This window comes from Selaginella moellendorffii, unplaced genomic scaffold (assembly GCF_000143415.4).
Source record: "Selaginella moellendorffii unplaced genomic scaffold, v1.0 SELMOscaffold_6, whole genome shotgun sequence".
NCBI classification, from domain to species: domain Eukaryota; kingdom Viridiplantae; phylum Streptophyta; class Lycopodiopsida; order Selaginellales; family Selaginellaceae; genus Selaginella; species Selaginella moellendorffii.
In genome coordinates this window covers 2,482,316-2,507,189 of record NW_003314267.1, presented here as the reverse complement: position 1 = coordinate 2,507,189, position 24,874 = coordinate 2,482,316, and the positions used below count along the sequence as shown (strand labels likewise).

Genomic DNA, 24,874 nt, shown 5'->3' with positions numbered 1-24,874 from the left:
GGGGCGTGAGGGCTATGGAACGTTATGGAGGATCAAAGCTCACCATCATGGAGTAAGTGTTTGCCAAGGAGATGAAAGCACCGGCGCCGCCATAGTTCTTCGAATTGCCAAGTTGGTCACGCAGTACTCGCTCGGCCGCGTGAGCTCCACGGCTAGCATCGCTAAACTCCACACAGGAGCTAAGAATGGTGGTCCAAGCTATAACATCCGGATCAAACGGGACTCCCGCAAGAAACTCGATCGCAAAACTCAGCTCTCCAGACTTTGCCAAACCATCCGCGATGCAGTAGAAGTGATCCTTTGTCAATTGGATTCCAAAGTCCGGGAGTATTCTCACAAACCAATCTCTAGAACTTTGTAAATCTCCAGCGTCCTTGAGCGAAGCTAGCAAGCTCGTCACACACACCGGGTCGGGTTCGATTCCCTCGAGGCCCATTTCCCAAAAGCGCCGGTAATCCCAGCTTAGAGCCGCCGACCACGAGAATCGATCCCTGACCGGCATGGCGCCAAAAAGCAAGCATGCCTTTTCAAGATGCCCGGAGTGGGCATATGCTACAAGCATCGAGTTCCACGCGACGAGGCCGTGGTGGGGCATCTTGGAGAGAATCTCCTCGGCGCGCGCGATCTCCCCGGAATGCCCAAACCCACGGACCAGGGAGTTCCACGTGGCGGCATCGCGGGCGGGTATGGAAACGAAGATGCTCCACGCGCCCGACAGATGCGACGCATATTCCCCAAATGCCGCGATTGTGGCGTTCCACGCGACCAGATTCCTGGCAGGCATCCTGTCAAAGAGAGATAGCGATTCCTCGACTCGCGGGCCACCGTCGATCCCGCCCCGCGCAACGGCCACGATGAGCACGGTCCAGGAGAAGACGTTCCGTACGGGCATCTCCGCGAACACGCGGCGCGAATGGCGGAGAAGGCCGGCGCGCGCGTACGCGTCCATCAGGGCCGTCCACGTGGCGACGTCCCGGTACGGCATTTCATCGAAGAGCTCCTGTGCTTCGTCGCTGCCAGTGGCGCTCGCGGCGATTAGGGCGTTTAGGGCGAAGACGCTCCACCACGGCATTCGATCGAGCAGCGCGCGCGCGTCGTGCGAATTCCCGGCCTGGGCGATGGATTGGATGGTACACGACCAGGAGATTTCGTTCCTCTCTGGCATCGCATCGAAGAATTCGCGCGATTGGGCGCTGGATCCGAGCTGCGCGAGCGCCGCCGCGATGGTGTTCCAAGTCACGATGTCGCGAGAAGGAGCCCTGTGAAAGATTTCTTGCGCTTCGTCAATATGCCCATTCTGGGCATACGCTGCCGCCATCGCGTTCCAAGAGATGAGATTCCTCTCGGGCATTTGGAGGAAAAGAGCTCTAGATCTCGCGACGAATCCGGCCTGAGAGTATCCCGTGATCATCGAATTCCAAGCGATCACATCCCTCTCCGGCATCCTGTGAAACACAGCCTCGGATTCTCGCAATTGCCCATTCTGCGCATACGCTGCCATCAAAATGCCCCAGGAGAAGGCATTGCGGCGCGCGATGCCCTCGAACGCCCGCCGCGCCTCCTCCGGGCTCCCACACCGCCCATACATTCGCACCACGAGATTGCCCAGAAACATATTCCCGGGCTCCACGGCCGCAACGATCCTTTGAATCCGGCGCGCTTGATCGAGCGCTGTGCACGATCGCAACAGCCGCGCCACATCCTCGAAGAACATACGCGTGGATCTCTTCCCCTTCCATGGCGCCCTGGCCGCGTCGAGCTACATGGATCGATCCAAAAACCCTAAAATTTCGACTCCAAGAACCCTAAAATTTCCCTACCAGATGCCGGAGAGTCAGCCGGCAGAGGCCGGTCAGATCCACGGCACGTCGTGCTGCCACGTGTCTGACGATGTCACTTGCCGGCGGAATATGCCGCGGGATATTCCGCCGCCATAGCCATGGCTCTTTGCTAGCAGCTTCGCGGAGGGCTTCTCTTTCTCTCCTCGTTGCTTGATCGTGACGACGAAGGGGAGGGAAATCGCGAGGAGCGCGCACACGTGCAACGCATCGACGCTCTGACTCTTCAAGGCAAGGCCGCCGCGCATTTTCCACATTTTTCCGGCAGGGCCGCGCTAGGATCCAGCAACAACAGGGCAAGGAAGGAGGAGCGCCATAGCTAGGCGCCGCGGCAGGGACGCGAGCGATGAAAGCGCCGTCGATATTCTCCTGCCTCTACAATCTCCCCGGCCATTGCCTGCTCCAGAGCAATCCCGCGCGGCTGGGCTTCTCGGATCTTCCTCCGGCGCCTCCCGCGGAGGAAATCATCCCCACAGAGGTAGAATCTCTCGCTCTTTCTCGCGGATTTCGAAATATTTTTGGGATTTTCTTGGATGGATGGATGGATGGAATGGATGGATTGAGAGCTTCTATCTGGCATTGTTTCGCAGGACACGCATGCCAAATTGTTTGCCACAGAGCCGGTGTCGTTGCCCGGAGGGATTATCCTTCTCAAGGTCGGTCGAGTAGTACTAAACAAGAGAAAAAAATCTCTAGTTATGTTTTGTCGCTTTAAGAAAGAGCTCTGACAGGATCATCTGGTTGTCTCCATTTCTTCTTTCTTCCAGGGCCGGATCACTAACAGCGATGTTGCCGGCATCCCCAGCGCTGATCTAGTTCCTGGGACGTACGAAGGTAAGCTGTTGCTTTCCGATTCGTATGATCAAGTGGGCATTGCTAACGACTTTTCTCTTCTCTCTTCTCCAGGAGGATTGAAGCTCTCGGAATGCGCCACCGATCTCGTCGACACGCTGCGACGTGAGATCCAAGACGGGCAGCTCTCGTTTCGAGGAAAGCGGGTGCTTGAGGTGCGTGGTCGACTTGATCAACTCTTTCGTTTCTATTAAGTTATCTTATGCTTTGTTTGAATTGGCCACCACCAGCTCGGTTGCGGGCATGGACTTCCAGGCGTGTTCGCTTGCATCAAGGTAGGCTAGAAGAAATACGTGCCCGGCATCTTGACTCTAGCCAAGTGTAACACTCGTTTGTCTTCCAGGGTGCCTCCACAGTCCACTTCCAGGACTTCAACATCGAAGTTGTCAAGCGGCTGACGATCCCAAACGTGTCAGCTAATCTGGACTATGCCCGCGCACGAATCTCTCGCCACAATGGCTCGCTCACCCCGACGAGGAGCATGGCCGTGTCGCCCGACCTCCGCTACTTCTCCGGCGACTGGGCCGACGTCCAGAACCTCCTCTCCCAGGCCAGTCCGCCCGACTTGGACAACGACACCAACGTCGACTTTGGATTCAGCTTCGACTACTCGTCCCGGCCATCGACGCCGCTCGGCGAGCACTCGAGGCCATCGACTCCGTCGACTCCGGTGGGCGACAGGGAGCCTTCGCGGCCATCGACGCCAACCGAGAATGGTGGACGCTCCAGGAGGCGCTCGAACGGGAGCCGGGCTTTCGAGAGCAGTCGAGAATGCAGCGGCTACCAAGAGGATGGCTACGACATCATCCTCATGTCCGACACCATTTACAGCTCCTCGTCTCTCTCCAAGCTTTACACCCTGCTCAAAAAGGTACTGTGTTCTTCTCTTTGCTGTCCCTTCCTTGGTTTTCTCCGTCCTTATCTTTGTCTGTTTTTTCTATTTGTTTTCCACTGTCCACTGTTTGACCCCGTCGGCTTTTGTTGCAGTGCCTCAGGCCTTACTACGGTGTCGTGTACGTAGCGGCGAAGAAGCACTACTTTGGACGTGGCGGTGGCAGCCGGCAGTTCAAGAACATGGTCGAAGACGATGGTAAGGCTCTTTGCTTTGATCGATCGCTTGGTTCCATGGCTGAAAGAAAGCTCTTGCTGTGACAGGCATTCTAGGCGCTCATCTCGTCGCAGAGTTTCCCGATGGCTATTCGAGCACGCGGGAAGTGTGGAAGTTCTTCTTCAGGTAGAGATTCTTTTGCTCGTCCGGTACATCGCTGACTGTAGGGGAGATCCCTCTCTCACGATTCGAGTGTTTTGCGGGGAAATGCCACGTCTCGACACGGCTAAGCTAGTTTAGAAATCCCCGGCACCTGGCATTTGTAACCCCAAAGCGTCAAGTCAGCCTTCTCGAGGATATGATCCAAGTGGAAGTATTCTAAAATTTGATTACCTTTCAGCTCCGCAGAGGCAGGGGATCTTCTGATCCTCGTGAGGAAATTTGTAGTCGTATGTAAGCTCGGTCCCGGGAGCAATGTGTGTTCTTGCGTAAATAAAAACACGTTTCTGTCCCTCTACTGTGATGATCTTGGCATAGCAGTTTGGCTGGTGTTTTAAGATGAGAACGTTGTTGTTACAAAGACTTTGGAAACTCACCTCGCAGGAGTGATTTATAAACCTTCCGAGTCCTCCGCGCTGGGTGGCATCAATCTATACGATCAAACACACCAAGATTTTAGTCCCAGATCTGGGGTGTAAGAAACTGATTTACCACAAAGCCATCGCCAACGCGGAAAAAATAGCTGCTACCAAGTCCCTGCCTTAAATATCGAACTTCTCGAACGTCTGCCACCTTAAGAAAAAAAAAGAAGAACCATAAGTTTTGGAGAAAAGAACGAAGAAAAAAGGAACGGTATTACCTTTGGACGAAGAACTTCTCCAACGTACTCGACAATGAAGTCTTCAGGCTCAATGAACTCCATAGCCACCACTCCCCATGCGTGTATCTTGCTGCGCTGGAACTTTAGCAACTTTTTGCGTGCTCTCATCTTCTCCATAGCTCTTGAGCCGCCGAGCTTGCGAACCCCAGCTCTGTTCGATCGTGCCGACGGTAAAGTCCCAGCTCTCTCCTTGGCCCTGGATTGCTTGCGATCGATGCAACAGTAACTCTCGTAGCTGGTCTTCCATAGCTTCCACTCTGATCCAGGCAGTGAGCTTCGTGCACAGCCTGGAAGTTGCGGTTGTCTAGCCTCGTCCTGCTGCAACAATATAGCTGGTACAGGCCGCTTGGAACTCAACGATTTTAGCGGAGAGCCTTCGTTTTCTTCTTCTTCTTCGCTGAGTGTAGAATCACTAGATTCATCAGTCTGTTCCTTGATAGTAGCGAGCTTTGTCTCCGATTCGGAAGCTAAACTGACCATCCAGTCAGAGAAAACAATGAAACGAAATGAATCAAAAGAGACAAGACGTACCTTTTGCATCGGTGAGCTCCGTGAGCTTCAGCGTTCGTTTCTTTGCCACGGCCTTGTCTGTTTCCAACGGAATCGCTGTCACCTTAGTAGTGTCATTTGGCTTCTTTGTCTTGCGGAAAACTTTTAGTACCAGCTGCGGAGGTTCACTTCCAGAGACGGTGTTCTTCTTCTCAGCCGGAACTGAAGCTGGAGTCGGAGGAATGATCTCTTTCACCACCTTCACCGGTTCAGCGACTTTTTTCTTCTGAACAGAGTCGAGATTGGTTGGAGCTGGAGGAATGGTCTCTTTTACCACCTTCAACGGTTCAGCGACTTTTTTCTTCTGAACAGAATTGGCTGGAGCTGAAGCTGGAATGCTCTCCTTTACAGCCTTCAACGGTTCAGCGACTTTTTTCTTCTGAATGGAGTCGAGTTTAGCTGGAGCTGGAATGCTGGTCTTTCTCGAGTTCTTGATAACAACCTTCAGAGGGCAGCTCCTCGGTTCAGCCATTGTTTTCTTCTTCTCGTCGACTAAGATCGTAGTTTTCTCATTCGCTAGAACTGGAGCTGGAGTTGGCACGCTGACCTCAGTTTTTTTATCACCAGTGGACCTGTTCAAGCTTTTGATGACAACTTTCAAAGGACCGCCTCTTGGTTCAGGAACTTTTCTCTTCTTCTCGTAAGGCATGAAAAAGTCGAGATCGACTGCATCTGGAGCAGGAACGGTGGGCTCTTCTACGGCTTTCGAAGGACAGTTCCTCTTGAGACGCTTGAAAACGGTAGTTTTGTTCGTTCCGACAGGCGTAGGAGACGAGTCTGCGGTAGCTTTACTATCTTCGCTGTGCTCGTGCTTGCTGTCTTCAGAGATAATCTCTACCACCGGTGAATTGGGCATCGATGTCAAGTTTTCTTCTTGTGGTTCCTTGGTCCAGGTGGCCATTGCTGCCGCGCTCTCTACCGCTCTTTCGGCTCTTTCCTTCAACCTGTTGATCCTCCAAGATACCAGAGAAGTCTCCATTGCTGGCGTGCTGTCTATGACTTCAACCGTTTGCTCCTTCCTGTCTTTGTTCTTCCTCACGCAAGGGGAGCTTTCCATCTCCGACGTGTCCTCTCCGTCTATAGCTTTCTCCTTTCGACCAGCTTTCTCGTAGGTCCAATCCTCTATAACTGACGTGGTCTCAATCACCTCTATCACCGGCTCCTTCTGGCTCGCTTTCGCTTTTCGTTCGATGTCCCACGTGTGCAGATACTCTCCCACAATGGCGTCTACGATACCTCCTCGTGCTGCTTCAAGCACTCCGGAATGAATGCACTTCTGAATTGCCGCCAGTGAGTTGGACATAGGATCTTCCAATGTCGAGTCGGTAACATACTTCTCACAACACTCCACCAACATTGCTGACTTCTGTGAATGTCCTTCCTGTAAAACGAAGGCGTGAATTAAAAACACATAACAAGAAACGACGTAGCATGTACCATTTCTTTCGACCCTTGAACACCATCGGGAGAGGAGAGCTCGCAATCTGAGCTATGAGGTGGTCCGCTACCATCAGGATCAGAATAGTCCTGAACAACGAAGCTGTTGAGTGTGAACAGCAGCAGAAAATTAAAACGGATGGACTTACCTCCGCGGTTTGGGAAACTTGTTTCCCCCAATACTTTCTCGCTGTTTTATAAGTCTGCAATGCCTCGTTCATACTGCTGATAAAAAACCACCGAACCGTAGTTTCATAGATGTCGAAATGAAGCTTGTTCTGGAAGGCCGATAGAGACTTATCCACGCAGCTCTGGGCGTCCATCTCCTCGCCGAGGAATGATGCCGACTCCGGCATGCATCCTAACAGCGAAAGCACCGTTTTGCTTTTCGAAAATTTTAAAAGTGTCTCGAGAGGGATTGGTTTGATGTGTTCATACATGTGACGAACCTGACACGAATTCAACGTGTTAGACCCCAATACCGAAGAGTCAGTCTAGCCATACCAGTACATTCTTGTCCATAATGCCCTCTTGAAGTCGGGTTGACATAAATGAGAGCGAAACTGGGCCATGCATTTCCCCGTTATCATCCCAGTAATTCCAACAGGCACTCTTCAGCAGCTGTAACCATCGGATGATGAGGCCGTCCATAATCAAGTGAAGGAAAGAAAATGGTACCTTCAAGGCAGACTTGTGCTCGCGGTCCTCGAAAACATACTCCAGTCGCTTCTCGGACTGGGGGCAGCTATAGTATGGATGGCCCGACTTGCCGCACGTAAAGCATTTGTTCTGCCTGAGGTACTGGTTTTTCTCCGCGTCAGTAAGTTTCGTCTTGTACAGAACACAGGCATTATCCGCAGCCGATCGAGCGCTTTCGTTTCGAGGGGCATCACCATCTGAAAACATCGGGCACTCGAAGAGAAGGTGACCACTCTCGTGGCAATTGAAGCATCGCTTCTCATCCGCACGTCTTCCACCATCTTCCTTGTTGGTTACAGAAACACTGACTTTCCTTGGGCAAACTCTGCTCTTGTGGCCTTCTTCACCGCAGTTGTAGCACTGCTTCCCACGGCCTCTCTTCCTGTCATCCTCGGACGGCCTCAAACGTTTTGGCGATCGTTCCCCTCTCTCGGTCTTCAGCGGGCACTGGGCGCTCAGATGCCCAACTTTACCACAGTTGAAGCATGACCTCCGGTCTCGTTCGTCATGTCGTCCTGGGCTCGGAGATCGTTTGCTCTCAGGCTTACGTTCAAAACCGGGAGGCAAGTCCTCCTCACTTCTCGCACGGGCTTTTGCCGCAAGTAATTCAGCATCTTTTCTGCCATCGTGATGATCTCTCCAACTACTAGCATAGTAGTCATAAGGCTCCCTGTCCGGCGATCTTTGTCTCTCTCTCACGCGCTGGTAATCCTCGCGCTGGTAATCCTGTAAAGAAAAGTAGTTAAAAGAGAGGTACATTTTCTTTACAAAGCTCAAGTTGCACTGACCTTTGCAGGAGGGTAAAAGTCCGGAGACTCTGCAACAAGGAACTTCAAGCTGTGAGAGAGAAAATAAAAAATAAAAATCTACTTACCTCGACCAGAATAATGGCGTCGCGCGGAAATGCCGCCCAGAGAGCTGGAGGACACGAGAAGAACTTACGAAGCCAGAGTTATAAAAGAGAGCTTACCGTGGTGGTGGCATTGGTCGTCCACCGAGATCGTCATATCTGTAGTCTTCTCTTTTGTGAGTTCTTGCTCGCAGATAATCATCCTCAAAATTGTCATAAATTTTGGGAGAAGAATCCTCCTCCGAGTCCCAGAGGTCGTATGGATCATACCGTGGCAGCTGCTTCCGCTCCCAAGAAGAAAAAGAATCCCTGCCATAGCCATCCTGGTAGCTCTCCCTGCCATTCTCAGGGTGGGATCTGGCGTTGGAATTTCGAGCACGAATCGTCATGCCACCGCCTGTCCATGACACGGAGCGGTTGCCAAGGGATTTCTGGAAAGATTGAAACTCCAACTCATCCTCCTCGTCCCAGCCAAGCTCATCCTCCTCGTCCTCCCACGGCATTGACGAGTAGCCCCCATGCCGAGAGGATTCCCTATCCTTGTCGCTCCTGGAGCGCTTCCTGTCGAGATTCCTACATTCTATGCGGCAGCTCCTACCTCCATCGACCGCAAAGACCTGCCTCATCGCGCTCGCGTGCCGGAAAATCGCTCCGCTGCTAAGAAACCCTTCGCCAGAGCACCATTCCGAGAATGCCAGGCACTAAAGCCCTAGCTCCACCATAGCCGAGAGGTTTTAGAAAAATCCTCATTGATCGGGCGGCCAGTAGCGCGCCAAGTGGACAGCGCTTGATCTGGGACGGCATATCCCTGTAGACTAGATATTTTGGCAGTGCTCGAGATATTTTCGCCTTGAAAAAACCCTAAACCCTTAATGTGTTTGGCGGGAAATGGATTTCAAACAGAAGAAGGCTGGGCGTCGAGAATTAGGGTTCTTGGGCGGGCCAAGAATCTCGCCCAGCTGCGCCAGATCCATGGCGCGATCACCGCGAGCGAGCACAGGCACAGCAGGTACTTGGCCAATCTCATCATCGACGCGTATGGGAAATGCGGTAGCGTGGAGGAGGCCCTTGCGGCGTTCCAAGGGATCGGCAGTCCCAATCTGTTCTCCTGGAACACGATGATCGCCGTGTTCTCGGAGAATTTCCTGGCAGTTGAAGCCGAGGGGATCTTCTGCGGCATGCCGCTGCGGAATCTAGTCGCTTGGAATTCGCTGTTGCTGGGGTTTGCCCTCCAGAGGCGATTGGATCGAGCTCGTGGGGTCTTTGATTCAATGCCCGAGAGAGACGTCGTCTCTTGGAACACGATGATACAAGCTTATGCTAGTGACCGTGATATCGGCAAAGCGACGGAGATTTTTCTGGCCATGCCCGATCCCGACATTGTCTCATGGACGTGTATGGTTGGAGTTTATGCCCAGAATGGAGATCTAGAACACGCTAAGGTACTCTTTCATCAAATGCCTCAAAGGAATGTGGTTTCTTACAATGCTCTTCTTCCAGCTTTCTCTCAGAGCTTTCAAGTTTACGAAGCAAAGAGGATGTTTGACTCCATGCCAGAGCACAGTGCGTTTTCTTGGAATGCGCTGATGCTCATCTGTGCTCGTCATGGACTTCTCGGAGAAGTGGTAAGAATGTTTGACGAGATTCCAGAAGCTGGGATTGTAACTTGGAACATTTTTCTCCAGGCTTACATCCGAAAGGGATTGATCCGAGAGGCAAAGGCTGTGTTCTACCGAATGCGTCTGTGCAATGCGGTGTCATGCACCGCGATGATTTTAGCCTGCGGTCTTAACGGAGAGATGGAGGAGGCCACAAAAGTATTTCAAGGTATGGTGGAGCGAGACGTAGTGGCTTGGAACACGATGATCCAAGGTTTCCTGGAGAACCATCTATGGACAGAAGCTAAAGCTCTCTTTGACGAGATGCCTCACAAGGACGTGACTTCTTGGACGAGCATGGTTTCGGCATTTGGTCGCCAGGGAATGGTGGAAGAAGCAAGGAAGATGTTTGAAGCAATGCCAAAGTACGACGTGGTGTCCTGGAACGCTATGATCCAAGCTTACGTTGATGCCGGGAGATTGGAAGAGGCTAGAGCCATCATGGACAGAAGTATGCCTGCGACGAACGAGTTTATAGAACCATGGACAGTTTTGATGGTCGGGTATGCTCGAGCAGGCCAAGCCGAAGAAGCCAGAGAAGTTTTCACGAGAATGCCGGGGAAGAATGCTGCTGCATGGACTGTCATGCTGGCTACTCAAGTCTCACAGGGAAATGGTGGCGACAAGTTACTTGAGTCCAGGAAAGTTTTCGACGAGATGCCGGAAAGGAGCCTCGTGTCCTGGAACCTCATGCTGGGAGCTTGCTTTCAAGCTCGCGAACTCGAGCAAGCCAAGGTGGTGTTTGAAACAATGCCCGAGAGAGACGAGATATCCTGGAACACAATGCTGGCTGGCTACGGTGTTCATCACGGGAAACTTTTGGAGGCCCAGGAGATTTTCTACACGATGCCAGCTCGCAGCATTGTCTCCTGGAACTCACTGCTCGGATCTGTCACTGGAAACGGCAACTTAGAAGCGGCAGCGCGGTTCTTCAAGCGTTTTCCCGAGAAGAACGTCGTCTCCTACAACACCATGATCGCGGGGAATGCTCAGGCCGGAGAGCTAAGCTCTTGCTTCGATCTGGTGGCGAGCATGGCAATCGAGGGACTCACTCCGGACGAGCAATCCTTCTCCAGTGTTCTCGCTGCGTCCAGCCATGGCGGAAAGCTAGAACAGGGACTCCGCCACTTCGTGCTCATGAGCGGCGACTTTGGAATCACAGCTTTGAGGGAGCACTACGATTCAGTCACAGACATCCTGGGACGGGCCGGGAACCTGGAACTCGCTCGCGAGGTCGTCCAAGCCATGCCATTTCTCCCGGATCTTCTGGCTTGGGGATCGCTACTCGGTGGCTACCAGATGCAAAGTGGCCAAGGCCTCACGCAACGAGCAGCCAGGAGCGTTTTCGAGCTGGGCTTGGGGCGAGCAAACAACCATACCAAGTGGTAGACAAATTCACGTTATATCATTGTATGATCCGTATGATCAAACTACACCCTGGTTTACATTTATCTCTTCATGTACTAACAGTAGGCGCTCACCAAGTTGGCTGATGGAGGCATGTATTTAACACACTCACTTTGCATCTGGTAGCCACCGAGTAGCGATCCCCAAGCCAGAAGATCCGGGAGAAATGGCATGGCTTGGACGACCTCGCGAGCGAGTTCCAGGTTCCCGGCCCGTCCCAGGATGTCTGTGACCGAATCGTAGTGCTCCCTCAAAGCTGTGATTCCAAAGTCGCCGCTCATGAGCACGAAGTGGCGGAGTCCCTGGCTCGTCACCTCCGGGGCCATATGCTTCCCGGTTCCACAGCACTGCGACATCTCCCTGGGGTCGTCCATGGCCACGCCGAGCGCAGCATTTGCTCGAGGAGATCTAACACGCTGCTCGTGTCTCCCGCGTGGCTGAGCAGCGAGTTCCAAGTCCCAGATCCTTGCTGCCTCGATCCATGGAGTGGAAGACTTGGCGAGCTTCGTCCACGCTCCCCCACTTGCCATAGAAGCTGACGAGAGAGCTCCCAAGGACGGGATCGTCCCTCTGGAGTGATCCAATCTCCTCGGCATGGATCTTCCTCCCAGTTTCCAGGTCCCCTAGGCTTCCACAGGCTTTGAGCACCTCGGCGAAAGTTAGAGCGTCGAGCTCCACCGCCAGCCTCACATCGCCACTCTCGGCATAGCCGAAGATGAGAGCGTTTACACAACAGATCCTCGATTGCGAGGACTGAACTCTGGTAACAAACGAGCTCGTGGAAGTTCCATAGGTGATCAGAGATGGATTGTCTGCGAGGCAACACAAGGTTGTGGAGATGAGAGGCTACTGCATCACGCAGCTCGTTCTCCACAACCTTCACGTGAATCACAAGCCCTCTCTTAACGACAGCACGGTCTATTTTGGGGAAGCATGGGTTCCCCGCCAACTTCTGGTTTGTTTTATCTTTTAGTTAAAGGTCTAGAAGTATTTTTATTTTAAAAGTATTTTCGAAATCTTTTTGCTAGGGCATATTGGTATGAGAGGACAGGAAGTAGTGATGATGGAGAGTGATGTAAATAGTTTTTACATTATCTTGGAGGAGCTGGGTCATGGTGGCTAAGCGGTTAATGTACAAAATTAAGTGCAAGGTGGATGGTGAATTTTTCACATGCAAGTTGATTTCAGTGAGGGATTATTTAGCTAAGGACTTAATCTTTGAGTGAGGGATTACCCAACTGGGGACTTAATCATTGATAACACACTCCCGGATAGAGGCCTACGAGGGGAGGCTGAGGCAGAGATCAAGGCACTAGCCCATCTCTCAAAGATGCATAGCCTACATCATAGATCAAATAATCTTCCAAAGTGCAAAACTAAAAGAGGCAATGAAGCCATAAACATATGTTTGTGGAGGCTTTTAAGGACAAGCATTAGTACCATGGAGTTATGCCAATATTTGCTTAACGATATGTTGCTCAAACAAGAAAGGCTTAGCAAGCATGAAGCAACGATAAGAGTGAGTGACGAATTTAAGAGATTCATCTTTCATTTGTTCAACATAGACCTTGAGAAAAAACTGTCTTTGTAAAAAGTGAAAAAGCATCCTTGAATGATGAGGAATTTAATGAGTCTATAGCACATATTAACAATGGAAGAGCTCTAGGATCAACAAATGTAGAGAAGATAAGTTTGAAATTAGTTTTCCAGCAGTTGGAACTCAAGAAATAATGCGTAAAGAGGAAGTGAAAAGAAAAGCAATTAAAAATTGTAAAGATAAAGTCAATAAAAATTTAGTTGCAATGTGTAAATAGAGCATACCAAACAATCTACTAAGAAATCATTCACACATTCTTTTGTAACCAAACTATACACTTATGCATGAAGAAGTAGGGCTAAATTTCTTTGTGGATATGTTAAGTTGTATAATGAAATGAAGAGCCAGAATACATTGATATATCACTAAACTCTTCCATGACTGCTACTAGGACGAGCAAAGTAATTTTATTATTTCATAAAATGAAATTAAAGTCAGTTTTGGAGCGTTGCCATTCTCATGCTAAGGCTTTGAAACGGTTATTGTTCAGTGGCCAATCAACTGATGTTTCAACTGAAGCTGCAGAAAGCTGGTTGTGCGAAATGCTGGGAGTCGGATGAAGGAAAAATAAATAAAAAATGTCAGAGCAGCAGCACCACCAAAATCTCTCCTCCCATCTCCAAAATCACCACCACCACCACGAGAAGTCGGGCACCAGCTCTGCCTGAGAAGCTTGCGAAACCGCCGGCGGCGCTGCACGCCCGAGTGCCTGTTCGCCCCATACTTCCCGCCGCCATACATACGTCGTATGAAAAGCTTCTCCACTTTTTCCAGGCCTACTCGGAAATATGCAAACAAAAAGTTTCAAAACAACAAAGGTGGCTCACCCTGTCAGAGCTGCTAAAGTACGAGCTTTCGCAAATAAATCGGCATTGCTTTCCTGCCAGTCACCTAAAATAAAAAACTTTCAGAGCTTTCTCTCGAGTCCTCACAGATTTTCACCCTGACATATTTTTTCAAGATCTTTGCGAATGCCACCACGTTCAAAGAGCTGTAATCAGATGGAATAAGCACGAAAGGATCTTACACAGACTAATTTGGAATAACCTGAAACTCTTGAGCAATCCAAGGCCATGATGATTAGTGGCAGCCACGCGACCAAGAAAAAGGTTCACTCTGCAGAGAAGGTGCTGCGCTTGGCATTCATCGAGTAGGCCGATCGAGCTGCTTGGAGAACTTGACCATGCTGGATGACAAAGATGATGCATCCTTTTCTTCTCGTTCTACTTCTAAATGAAAGACCAACTCTCACCAAGTAAAGCGGTGCCACTGCCAGTCCACACCCCATTTCCCGTGAATCGATCGAGCGAGCAAAGCTTGCCTCGGGTTTTCTGCCTGTCATGGCGGGGATTGGGATCTGCCGCTGGAAATGCGAGGCCTGGCCGTGGATTCAAGGCGCTCGCGAAGTCCAGGCTCCAGCATTGCCTCCACAGAAGCGGCAATGCAGGCGCGGTTCTCAAGCACCCATTTTGTATTCCTTTTCGTTTCTCTCGCATCGCAGCGCTCTGATTTGGATGGATCGAGGGCAGCAACAGGTGCGCGGCGTGTATATCGATTGCAAGGGGCTGAATTTCGAGCAAGCCGTGGCGCGCTATGGCCGGAAGTTGCGACAGGACAAGACACTAAGCTCAATGATCTAGTACTACGTAAAGCCGTCGGAGCAGCGGCACCAGGCGGAGAAGGAGCGTGTCAAGCGAACCAAGAAGAGGTTCTTCCTGGAGAAGCTCAAGTTCGTCTTGATGCTGCGAGCAAGGTTTGCATTCCTCCTTTTGTTCTTCATCCACCATAGCTGGTTTTCATTTCTTCTTCCTTTCTCTTTCTCCTCGGAGAAATCCATTCTTTTCCTTTTTGCGAGATGTTGAATTGCTTAGTGATGATCTTCTTCTCGTTTTTCCATAGGGCTGTGATCGAACTTTGGTGTCTCTACTAGAGTAGAGGTACTGTTCTTATGAACCAACAAGAGCCCTAAGTTTCTTTTCTATCATGGCCTCGGGAGGGCCTCTTCTCGCTCTCGACGATCTCATCCATGATCTCAACAAAGACCAAGCTTCACCGAATTTCCCCTGGTTGGATCGCCCATCAGCAACGCAACAAGATGATCATCTCCCTCAGGATCTCGATCTCGTAGAGGTGCTTCCTCTTTCTTTCAATCCCTCGATCAGTGCTCAGGAATACCACCGTTGCAGGAAATCCAGGAGACCTGCCGCGATCTCAATGCCGCATTGGAGCGCCCCGGCTACGCTTGGACCTCGCTCAACCAGAAGGTGGGTCGCCTCCATCGGTCGATTCCTCCCCAATTTCTCATGTGGGTCGTGTGGGAAATCTCAGCTATGCACGAGCCTGGCCGCGGCAGCCGAGATCGTTCGAATCAGCCACGCGAATTTCGCGCAATTGCTCCAGAAACTCCAGGCCCTGCGGGCGATTGTTAGCAGGGGAGAAGGAACCCTAAAGATGATATAAATGCCGAGTATATTCTCTTAGGGCAGGGCGTAACAATTTTGCAGTAAAGTAAATCCTTAGAATATGCTCATTTCAACTACGCGCGGGAAGTCTCGATTTCGTGCTAGAAATCTTGATTTCTACTGTAGGAATTGTGTGCTCGCCAAGGGAGAATCTGCTGTGTGCTTTCTACCCGAATTTTTTCGAGTACCAGAATTAATGGTTTTTTGTTCTTCTCTTTTATATCCAGATCGAGGGTGTGAGGCTTCTCCGAAGAGGGCAATTGTTCTAGAATGTTTGGAGGTGGATACAGGAAAGGCAATGGATTGCCTGCTGTAAGCACCGCAAACATTTTCTCTGCACTTGAGCGAAAATCCAGCAAGAAGAAGTCGGACAAGCATGCATTGCAAAGCAGCCAGAGGAGGACGCTGGCCAGTTTTGGGTGCCAAGTCTGGCTACCGTCAAGTCTTGGGCCAATGTCGAGGATGACGATGATTACTTTGCGACCACCACGCCAGCAATAACAACAAAGGCCTCGCAGGAATCCTCCGTGAACCATAACTTAAATCACTTGGAGGTAACCATCTTTTTCTGTAGCTCTCCTCTTTTTTCTTTTCTGTTCTTCCTGATGATATGTTTATTTTCTGGACAGGATTCGATGATGATGCTGACTGAAGAGGTTGAAGAAGAGAAAAGTGAAGGAGCTTTTGTCATAATTCCATGCCCCATGTTGTTTGCAACATACCATGATCTCAAGCTTTTAATTTTGGAAACACTACTACTGTCATTTTTATTTCTAAAGAATTAGAACAAACTTAAACATAAAAAAGGTTTTGTCTAAAAAAGTGTAAATATTTGCTTGTGAACCTTCTCGCCTTTACCCATATTTCTTAACACTAATGTCTGGCCCAGATTATTGTATACACTTTCATTTCTCGGAGAAAATGCCCTAAACCCTAAACCTAAATTTTCGATGGTCACCCTTTTTCGATTCACCTTTACTGCGACTATAAAAGAGAGTGTTTCTCCATAGGGTTTCTCCATAGCTTGAGAAATGAAAGTGTTGGGCAGATATAACTATGCGTCTGGCTATGACGAAAGCTCTGTGGTGGCGCATGGATATGATGATCTGGGCGAGAGAGTAGTGATAAAAAATATGGGCAAAGGTGAGGAGGTTCACAAGCAAATCCTCAAGGAGTTTGAGATCATGGTAAATTGCAAACACAAAAACGTTTTGGACGTGATTAACATGGGGCTAGACAAGGATGGGAATTACTACATGGTATTCGAGCATACTGATGGTAACATGTTGGAGTACCTAGAAATGGACCTTTCGAAAGCTGGCAAAGAATCTGAGCTTGGTTTGAGGATTTTCACCAGGGAAGAGAAGATCAAGGAGATAATGCGCCAGCTCCTTTTAGGGCTTGCCTGGCTGCATGAACGTGGGGTGGCGCACCAGGGCATGACAAAAAATAACGTCCTGGTGAAGGTCAAAGGATGCAATTTCAAGGTGAAGCTGGGCGATTTTAGCTGTGCAAGGAGGCTTTGCAACAATCCCCCAGAAACAACCCTGAAAGTGGGAACTGCGGTGGACATATGGAGTGCTGGGATATTGCTAGCAGGGATGCTCTTGCCATTGGAAATGCCTGAGCTACCAGAGAAAGAGGCTAAAGGAGAGGTGTTGGAGACGATCAACAAATTTCTCCGGGCTTTGGATGATTTGATCAAGGACAAGGATGCCCTGGAGTTAGTCAAATCGATGCTAGCGTCTGATCCAATTACTGCCCGGCAAGCCTTAGCTTTCAGGTATTTACATCGCAATACCCAATAACATATGAGAATATCTTAGATACAAAATATTGTAAGAAGTATAGATTACAACACTAAGTAAAAATATGAGTTACACAAGAAGAATATAAGTAAAATAGACTAATAATAATAAAACTTAAGCAACCTTTGAATGTACTATACTAAAAAGTGTTTAGGAATGTTTTAAATTAAAAGTATGTTTATAATTATAAATACAAGATTAATCTCAACATTGTAGAATATCCCAGAATAATTAAAAATATACTTACTAAAATAAAGAATAAAAATTAAAAATACATAATATCTTAATTAAAAATGATATTATGAAATTTATTATAATTATGTTTTTAAGATCGCACTATTTGAATTTTAATTTTGTCTCCTGGAACTCAGTGCTCGGATCTGTCACTGGAAACGGCAACTTAGAAGTGGCAGCGCGGTTCTTCGAGCGTTTTCCCGAGAAGAACGTCGTCTCCTACAACACCATGATCGCAGGGAATGCTCAGGCCGGAGAGCTAAGCTCTTGCTTCGATCTGGTGGCGAAGATGGCAATCGAGGGACTCACTCCGGACGAGCAATCCTTCTCCAGTGTTCTGGCTGCGTCCAGCCATGGCGGAAAGCTAGAACAGGGACTCCGCCACTTCGTGCTCATGAGCGGCGACTTTGGAATCACAGCTTTGAGGGAGCACTACGATTCAGTCACAGACATCCTGAACCTGGAACTCGCTCGCGAGGTCGTCCAAGCCATGCCATTTCTCCCGCTTGGGGATCGCTACTCGGTGGCTATCAGATGCAAAGTGGCCAAGGCTTCACGCAACGAGCAGCCAGGAGCGTTTCCGAGCTGGGCTTGGGGCGAGCAAACAGCCATAACACAAATTCACGTTATATCATTGATTTTAAAATAATATTTTAAAATCAATGATATAACGTGAATTTGTGTTATGGTCAAACTACACCCTGGTTTACACTTATCATCTTCATGTACTAACAGTAGGCGCTCACCAAGTTGGCTGATGGTGGCATGTATTTAACACACTCACACTGCTCTAACTTTCTTGACAACCAAGTCGCTACTAAAACCGGGAGCACTCCTCTTCACTCCACAGCGCCTCCTGCTTTGAATCGTCTTCTTGATCTTACTGCTGCAATTCTCCACGATCCAGGGATGCTCCAGCACACCATCCAGCGTCAACCTCTCGCTCGGCTCCACAGCCAGCATCCCGCAGATGAGATCCTCCACCTCGTCTGAGAGAGGACAACCATCCGGGAGTTCCCCGGCTCGCAGCAACTCGATTTCCCTGGATTGCTTGTAGCCTCTCAGCAGCTCATATGCGATCACTCCCAGCGCCCACACGTCGATGGCCGCAGTGTAAAAGCTCTGCGACCTTGCGTCGCCCTTGCAGCTCGTCACCTCCGGGGCCATATACTTCCCGGTTCCACAGCACTGCGACATCTCCTTGGGGTCGTCCGTGGCCACGCCGAAGTCTCCAATCACCACCTCGTGCACGGCAGTAGCGTCCAGCTTGACGAAGATGTTCTCCGGCTTGAGATCCCGGTGGACGATGCCGCTGCTATGTATCCCCTTGAGCGCCTCCGCCAGCCTCTGGATGGTCTTGGCGGCCTCCTCCTCGTCCAGCGGCCCTCCCTTGATCAATCGATGGAACAGGCTAGGACCGCACAGCTCCATCACCATGGTCCCGTAGCAAGCCCCGCCGCTCCTCTCCTTCACGAAGCCCGCCAAGGAGACCACTCCAGCGCAGCCGCGGAGCTTGGACATGAGCCGGAGCTCTCTCCCGGCGTCCCTCCCCGCTCGAAACATCTTCCCGGCGTAGCTCGTGGCACCCTTGAGCACGAAAACCTGGCCCTGGCTCCCGCAGCCCAGCCTCTCGCCCCTCGTGTAGATCTTGAGGAGCTCGGCACAATCGTCGTCCTCAAACTCAACGTCTTGGCGCACCATCGCAGAGCTTCTCCTCTCGCGCAAGCTTCCTTGAGATGAGAAAATAAAAAGGGTAGAAACCCTAGCTTCTCATAACGACTATTTGTCGACGGTTGGGATGGCGTTCTACCGACGGCTGAGATGTGACTGCGATCTTAATTGTTTATTGAATATTCACTATTGACCCGTCACCTTCTTGGGAGTTGACGTCCCAAGCTTGTTCTTGGGGTTGTGCGTTGCCAGACCAGCTTTTGCAAGTTCCCCAACCTTCCCGGCAAACACATCAAAGTTCTTCCTAGTAGATCATCCACTCTGCATGCGTTAGATCGAGGAGTGAAGGTTTGGAAACTTGCCTTTGTATGAGAAACACGCAACTCCTTGAGAAGGAGCACGAGCTCCTCCAGTTTCCAGTTGATTGCAAGTCGTTTATAATCCTAGAACAAAGCTTGCAAGGTGAATCCTTGTGAAGAACATGAAAGCTTTGTAGAGGAAGCAAACCTTGTATCTTTGGTCGTATACAGGACATGCCTCCAGTTTTGGGAGCCTCAGCCGCTCCCTGTGCTTCCAAATCCTCAATGTCTTGCTCAATAGAAGTCCTTTTAAAAACCAACATGTTAAACTCATTTAGAAACTTGTTTTTTATTTTTTTTAACAAGTTTTTCTTTAATCTCACTTAATGAGTTTTTCTTAATCATTTTAATGTCTATATTTCACCATCAATGATTCTAACCAAGATAATCTTTTCCGATTTTGATATGTAAGTGCATAAATGTTTTCAGGCAAGCCTTTCACGTGTTGCAGCCAAGTGACTTGGCCTTCCTCTCTACTTCAAAAACCTGATCAACATAAAGGTGCTCTCACTTGAAGAATATCATGAGATTTCGGCCATATTGGAACAACATCCCCTGATTCAAGAAGTCTACATGGTAGCCTTGAGGATTTTACATCTTAAACAATTTGAACTCTACGCCATTTTCCATCTGGGATTAGAACCACACATATCTCATGCTCTATGAGCTCAACAGGTTCAATGCAATCAATGCGTAACTTACACATTGTGCTTGTAAGCAGATGCATACTTGAAAGCTCACATTTTTCTGGATGACCATTTGTTATTTCATAACGAAAATAATCTGCTGCACAGTAAACCTGCAAAAGAATCAAAGTTCTTCGTAGTAGATCATCCACTTTGCACATGTTAGATTGAGGTGTGAAGGCTTGAAAACTTGCCTGAGAAACACTCAAGTCCTTGACAAGGAGCACGAGCTCCTCCAGTTTCCTGTCACAGGCTGATTGCAAGTTGATCAAGTTCTTGGCCACCACCAAGTTGTCGTGCTTGTCCCAAGTTGAATCCTTGTGAAGAACATGAAAGCTTTGAAAAGGAAGCAAACCTTGTAGCTTTGCTCGTAACTGTGACAAGCCTCTAGTGTGCTGCTCCCTGTGCTTCCATATCTTGGATGTCTTGCTCAATCTTTTTACCAAGAAACATGAGATCAAAAGATTTTATATAGCTAGAAATGTTTAGAGGTTCACAAGAAGCACTTATTTTTGGAGCGTTAATCTCAATTTACAACTATGTTGTTTTGTTTTTCACAGACTAATTTATTAAGTATAAGGGTACCTAATGAGACTGGTAAGGATCAATCATATGTTTTTCTATATTATTATCTAGTACCATTTAAACATAGATATGATTTCTCCTATGCATTTATTACATAAATTGGTGTATTTATTTTAAGCCTAAAAATATATTATTTATGAGAAATATGAAAATTATTAAAATATAAATAATTAAATAATTCCATCACCATACCTCTATAAGGTTATAAATAGCATTACAACCTTTCACAAGGAAATTATTAAAATTTTAATTTTTTATTTGTAATACCATGGAGAGGAACAACTCAATAACAAATAGTATGAGCATTATCAAATTAATGAATGAAAAATATTAATTCTATTTCTTTAAAACTCTGACATTTTTTTAATAATTGTTTCCAAGTCATCATATATTTTAGAGATTTTTTGAGACTATAGTGGAGTGGAAGAGGAAGTAATTGCAATAAATAGTTCATATTTTTTGAAATGGCTATAATTACAGTTATAGTGAGTAAAAAGCAAAGCCACTAGATTAGTGAGTGAAAGATATAGTTGTGACACTACTAATAGTTACACAAATAAAAAATTGGTGAGTTTATTTAAAAAAGAGTGTGCTCAAGTTATAGTGGTGTTGTAATGTATAAATAAAAGATTGCATTATTAATGAAAAACCAAAGACCAACACAAAAACCAAAAACCTTAACAATATTAGTATATTAAGCTTTAGTAGTTTTTGGTAGTTAAGCCCACTATTCTTCACTTTTAAATTTTATTTTAGAAGTATTTTTTTGCAATGATATTAAATATTTAACATAAATAATAAATAATGTGAAATTTACTAAGAAAATATTTCACTTTCCTTTTCTATTGAAAATACTTTGTTTTCTCTTCAATCAAATAGATTTTTTACTAAATTTCAATAATAAAGATTAAAAATATAAAATATAAAACAGGTAAATTTATTTATCTAATATTTAAACAAGGTTAATTATGACTTATAATATGAAGTTCCTAAATCTCATTATATTTAATGATAAATAGAAAGTTATGCCTGTATAAAAGCTTGTGGAAGAGAAGATGTGTTAATTAAAAATATTTATAATGATTAAAGAGAAATATTTTTTTTTTCTTTTATAGATTTCATGAATATTATTTTTTTGTCATTAAACTCTATCTCTTCATGATATTATTCATCAAAAATTGAAATGTTAAAACTTTCTTGAATTATATCACCATTGTAGTGGTGGAAAGATAAACAAATTCTAAATATAATTACTTATATTTTAAAAATTTACATGTTACTCTCTCTCTCTATATATATATATAGAATAACTAATTTCTAGCTTAAATAAATTAACTAGTTCTATGTAATAAATAATAATACTTTAGAGAATCATGTTTATATTTAAATAGTACTAGGTAATTTTCAAAGTTTTTGATAAAATATAGTAGAAAATAATACTAACTAAATCCTTATAATTTTTTGTTTATTATTCTTTATTGGTCTAATTAAGTACCTCTAATTTAATAGATTGGTGTGTGTTATCTCTAGACAGGTAAAATAACATAGTTATAAATTGAAATCAATACTCCAAAAACAAGTACTTGTTATAAACTTCTAAACACTAAAAGCCAATATACTGAGTTTTAATGTTAAATTTGAGTCAAGTAAAAACGTAAAATCAATATGAGTTTGTATCATATAAGTTTTGAAATATATGTATTATTACTTAATTATATAAGTATTAAAACACATATAGTTTTACATATATAAGTTTAGAGCTTAATTAGACTTATACCATGGTTTTCAGGTGCTTATGTGCATAATGAAAGTTAAGACATCCTCTTGGAGTCAATGGGGTTTACAAAGCTTGTTAGATATTTACAAACAAAGAATCAAATAAAGGTGTTTCATGTAATTTTAAAACTGAATTTTTTAGATCCTAAATCATTTTTTGTTTTTCTTTTTTTTAGATGCTACGAGCTCCAGCTATATATATATATATATATATATATATATATATATATATATATAATCATAGAAATATTGAACTTATGGTGCAAGTTGACTACCATCAACTTCAATGATCTTCAACATAAACGTGATCCAAAGATGGAGGGTACAATGAAACAAGTTTGGCATAGTTCAAAATGGATAAAGTACTTTGCATTCTGGGGTAGTGGTAGAACTTTTGAGCTTCCAATTCACTGCTTGTCATGCAAGAGATGGATTCAGACTTGGCCACAAAGACATATAACGTTCTCTAGCCAATAGTACAATTATTGTCATGGTTGTAGTTTTACTATATGCCCAGAATGCAGCAGTGATGTCCCATGCAATCCAAGGTTTGCAAATGGTGATCCACAAAATTTAGCACTAATGCTATATGCTGATGGTTTTCAAGTAACATCAACTAAAATGAGAAGCATAATATTGTCATGCTCAATGAAGGGACACAAGGCATTCACGAGGTTAGGATGAGCTACCTAACAATATGGACAATGCAAATGTTTTTGACGTCTTTTTAGATCATATCATGCAACAGTTAATTTGTACCTGAATGGACACGCAACTAAATATTTAGATTTTAGGGCTTGAACAAAAGTTCAGCATGTGAGCTCACAGATTTTAGGTATGGAAAGAAATTCATTTTAGGGCATTGTAAATGAAGATGAGCTTTAGTAAGTTCTTTCTTCTATTTAATCATTTGTAACCACTTTATATTTTCTATTCTTCTGCAGTGGGAGGAAATCCATATAGATATTGCTCAATTCGTAATACTAGAAAGTAGAAACTTTATAGAGATGTTTGGCAGAAAACCAAGAGACTGAGATCAATGTCAAACGATGGAAGAAGTCGAGGTAGCTATTAATCATCTTCAAATGGGAAATACCTCTACAGAAAAGAGTTATGGAGCAAGAGGCAAGTCTGCTCTACATTGGGTTTACCATCAGCAAGGTCTAGACTTACTCCATGATTCTGTTTCATACTTTGGCAAGATACAAATAATATGATGTGGAAGAAAGTCTGAGAGGCTATTGACCGCTAGAAAGAATGCTTAGCTTTTTCGAAAGCATGTGAGCATCATAAGTTTTTTCTAGATGATCTTAAAAACACTAAAGATTTTTTATGACTTTGGATGAGACCATGGTTGAAATGTTGAATCATTGCTAGTTTTGGACGGATGGAGAGTGTTATTGGTAAAATGAGATCATGTATTGTAGCTAGGCATATGGTTCAAGATATATTTCATATTGGACCACATGATGCAACATGGTGCTAAGAATGTTTGATGATATTAACAACATGAAGACAAATCACAAACGAGGACACATTACTTTTTTTAGGATCCATAACAGGTGCTTCAAATAATAATAGGATAAATCATTTCTAATTTGTTTTTTTCCCAGGTTGTTTTTTACTAGAGTACAAGCTTTACTCTTTCAAGATCATGATCATCTTCTTCCTCGAAACCATTGGGAAGGATTGGTTGTAAAATGCTTGCAAGAAGTTAAAAACCCAATGCAAATCAAACACTTTCTTTCTCTGCAATGTTTTCAATCCTTTTTCCACATGATGTATTGGAGTATTTTGCCAAGCAGTAGCTAAAGCTTTATTTGCAGAGGCTCCAAACTCTAACAGGGACGATCTGATAAAGGAGAAGGGAATTATTATTGGCAAGGGAGTTAAGTGACCTATTGGTGTTCACAAGCTTAATGCAATTGCAGGATTCAACAATAAAAGTGAGGATGCATAGTGCAATGACAAGGTGATTCACTTCAAATTTATTTTCACAGTGGGATATATCTTTGGAGGCTAAAATGTTCACATTGTAGTGAAGAATCGAACTTGGGGAGAACTTCCTTGGATTAAGAAGTTTAGATATGCTTTTAGTCATAAGTTTGAACAAAGCTACAAGGTAAAGCATATTTTATTTTATTTTATGTTATATTCTCTTGCAGGTTTACTTTGCAGCAGATTATTTTCGTTATGAAATAACAAATGGTCATCCAGAAAAATGTGAGTTTTCAAGTATGCATCTGCTTACAAGTGCAATGCTTAAGTTCAGCGGTGATTGCATTCAACCTGTTGAGCTCATAGAGCATGAGATATGTGTGGTTCAGATCCCAGATGGAAAATGGTGTGGAGTTCAAATTGCTTAGGATGTAAAATCCTCAAGGCTACCATGTAAACTTCTTGAATCAGGGGACGTTTTTCAATATGGCCGAAATCTCATAATATTGTTCAAGTGAGAGCACCAAGGACATCTCATGA

At 46.0% G+C, this 24,874-nt stretch overlaps 6 protein-coding genes across 10 annotated transcripts; 3 read left to right on the top strand and 3 right to left on the bottom strand.

The window, feature by feature from the left end:
* Positions 1-22: 22 nt before the first annotated feature.
* Positions 23-2,095, bottom strand: LOC9636037 (pentatricopeptide repeat-containing protein At4g02750). Its single transcript, XM_002965573.2, has 3 exons — positions 1,898-2,095; positions 1,391-1,759; positions 23-1,297 (listed from the first exon to the last, which is right to left on the bottom strand). Exons 1-3 carry the CDS (start codon positions 2,093-2,095, stop codon positions 23-25), a joined length of 1,842 nt encoding a protein of 613 aa, XP_002965619.2.
* On the top strand, positions 1,934-4,142 carry LOC9634671 (histidine protein methyltransferase 1 homolog). Of its 2 annotated transcripts, XM_024670499.1 has the most exons (8): positions 1,935-2,316; positions 2,429-2,494; positions 2,606-2,672; positions 2,745-2,845; positions 2,921-2,965; positions 3,034-3,561; positions 3,678-3,780; positions 3,846-4,142. In XM_024670499.1, exons 1-8 carry the CDS (start codon positions 2,185-2,187, stop codon positions 3,926-3,928), a joined length of 1,125 nt encoding a protein of 374 aa, XP_024526267.1. In that variant the 5' UTR covers positions 1,935-2,184; the 3' UTR covers positions 3,929-4,142. The 2 variants fall into 2 exon arrangements, with proteins under 2 accessions (XP_024526266.1, XP_024526267.1); XM_024670498.1 differs by having other exon boundaries at positions 1,934-2,316; positions 2,606-2,845.
* LOC9636036 lies at positions 3,472-8,871 on the bottom strand. Of its 4 annotated transcripts, XM_002965572.2 has the most exons (13): positions 8,274-8,870; positions 8,178-8,221; positions 8,092-8,120; positions 7,283-8,029; positions 7,109-7,225; positions 6,754-7,053; positions 6,605-6,694; positions 5,150-6,548; positions 4,598-5,085; positions 4,450-4,530; positions 4,335-4,388; positions 4,132-4,283; positions 3,472-4,051 (listed from the first exon to the last, which is right to left on the bottom strand). In XM_002965572.2, exons 1-13 carry the CDS (start codon positions 8,777-8,779, stop codon positions 4,030-4,032), a joined length of 4,029 nt encoding a protein of 1,342 aa, XP_002965618.2. In that variant the 5' UTR covers positions 8,780-8,870; the 3' UTR covers positions 3,472-4,029. The 4 variants fall into 4 exon arrangements, with proteins under 4 accessions (XP_002965618.2, XP_024526256.1, XP_024526257.1 ...); XM_024670488.1 differs by having other exon boundaries at positions 4,132-4,388; XM_024670489.1 differs by having other exon boundaries at positions 4,132-4,388; positions 7,283-8,014.
* Positions 8,872-9,025: 154 nt separating this feature from the next.
* On the top strand, positions 9,026-11,262 carry LOC9636035 (pentatricopeptide repeat-containing protein At4g02750). The gene is made up of 2 exons (XM_024670746.1): positions 9,026-9,778; positions 9,839-11,262. The coding sequence occupies exons 1-2, from the start codon at positions 9,026-9,028 to the stop codon at positions 11,198-11,200; spliced, it is 2,115 nt and encodes a 704-aa protein (XP_024526514.1). The 3' UTR covers positions 11,201-11,262.
* A 3,287-nt stretch (positions 11,263-14,549) lies between these two features.
* Positions 14,550-15,351, top strand: LOC112344936. Its single transcript, XM_024670590.1, has 3 exons — positions 14,550-14,945; positions 15,002-15,079; positions 15,144-15,351. The coding sequence occupies exons 1-3, from the start codon at positions 14,799-14,801 to the stop codon at positions 15,273-15,275; spliced, it is 357 nt and encodes a 118-aa protein (XP_024526358.1). The 5' UTR covers positions 14,550-14,798; the 3' UTR covers positions 15,276-15,351.
* Positions 15,352-18,099: 2,748 nt separating this feature from the next.
* Positions 18,100-19,020, bottom strand: LOC112344985 (calcium/calmodulin-dependent protein kinase type 1G-like). The gene has a single exon (XM_024670745.1). It carries the CDS (start codon positions 19,018-19,020, stop codon positions 18,100-18,102), a length of 921 nt encoding a protein of 306 aa, XP_024526513.1.
* Positions 19,021-24,874: the final 5,854 nt, after the last annotated feature.

Bases quoted from the DNA above. Each gene is read 5' to 3' on its own strand.
- LOC9636037 (XM_002965573.2), bottom strand. From the start codon at position 2,095: ATGTGGAAAATGCGCGGCGGCCTTGCCTTGAAGAGTCAGAGCGTCGAT. The intron at 1,760-1,897 runs GTGACATCGTCA...CGATCCATGTAG, and splicing joins GCGGCATATTCCGCCGGCAA to CTCGACGCGGCCAGGGCGCC. The intron at 1,298-1,390 runs GCCGGATTCGTC...GCGTATGCCCAG, and splicing joins TGATCACGGGATACTCTCAG to AATGGGCATATTGACGAAGC.
- LOC9634671 (XM_024670498.1), top strand. From the start codon at position 2,185: ATGAAAGCGCCGTCGATATTCTCCTGCCTCTACAATCTCCCCGGCCAT. The intron at 2,317-2,428 runs GTAGAATCTCTC...ATTGTTTCGCAG, and splicing joins AGGAAATCATCCCCACAGAG to GACACGCATGCCAAATTGTT. The intron at 3,562-3,677 runs GTACTGTGTTCT...CTTTTGTTGCAG, and splicing joins TTTACACCCTGCTCAAAAAG to TGCCTCAGGCCTTACTACGG.
- LOC9636036 (XM_024670488.1), bottom strand. From the start codon at position 8,779: ATGAGGCAGGTCTTTGCGGTCGATGGAGGTAGGAGCTGCCGCATAGAA. The intron at 8,222-8,273 runs GTAAGCTCTCTT...CGTGTCCTCCAG, and splicing joins CGACCAATGCCACCACCACG to CTCTCTGGGCGGCATTTCCG. The intron at 6,549-6,604 runs GTACATGCTACG...TTCGTTTTACAG, and splicing joins TTCAAGGGTCGAAAGAAATG to GAAGGACATTCACAGAAGTC.
- LOC9636035 (XM_024670746.1), top strand. From the start codon at position 9,026: ATGTGTTTGGCGGGAAATGGATTTCAAACAGAAGAAGGCTGGGCGTCG. The intron at 9,779-9,838 runs GTAAGAATGTTT...ATTTTTCTCCAG, and splicing joins ATGGACTTCTCGGAGAAGTG to GCTTACATCCGAAAGGGATT.
- LOC112344936 (XM_024670590.1), top strand. From the start codon at position 14,799: ATGGCCTCGGGAGGGCCTCTTCTCGCTCTCGACGATCTCATCCATGAT. The intron at 14,946-15,001 runs GTGCTTCCTCTT...CCACCGTTGCAG, and splicing joins AGGATCTCGATCTCGTAGAG to GAAATCCAGGAGACCTGCCG. The intron at 15,080-15,143 runs GTGGGTCGCCTC...GGGAAATCTCAG, and splicing joins GGACCTCGCTCAACCAGAAG to CTATGCACGAGCCTGGCCGC.
- LOC112344985 (XM_024670745.1), bottom strand. From the start codon at position 19,020: ATGGTGCGCCAAGACGTTGAGTTTGAGGACGACGATTGTGCCGAGCTC.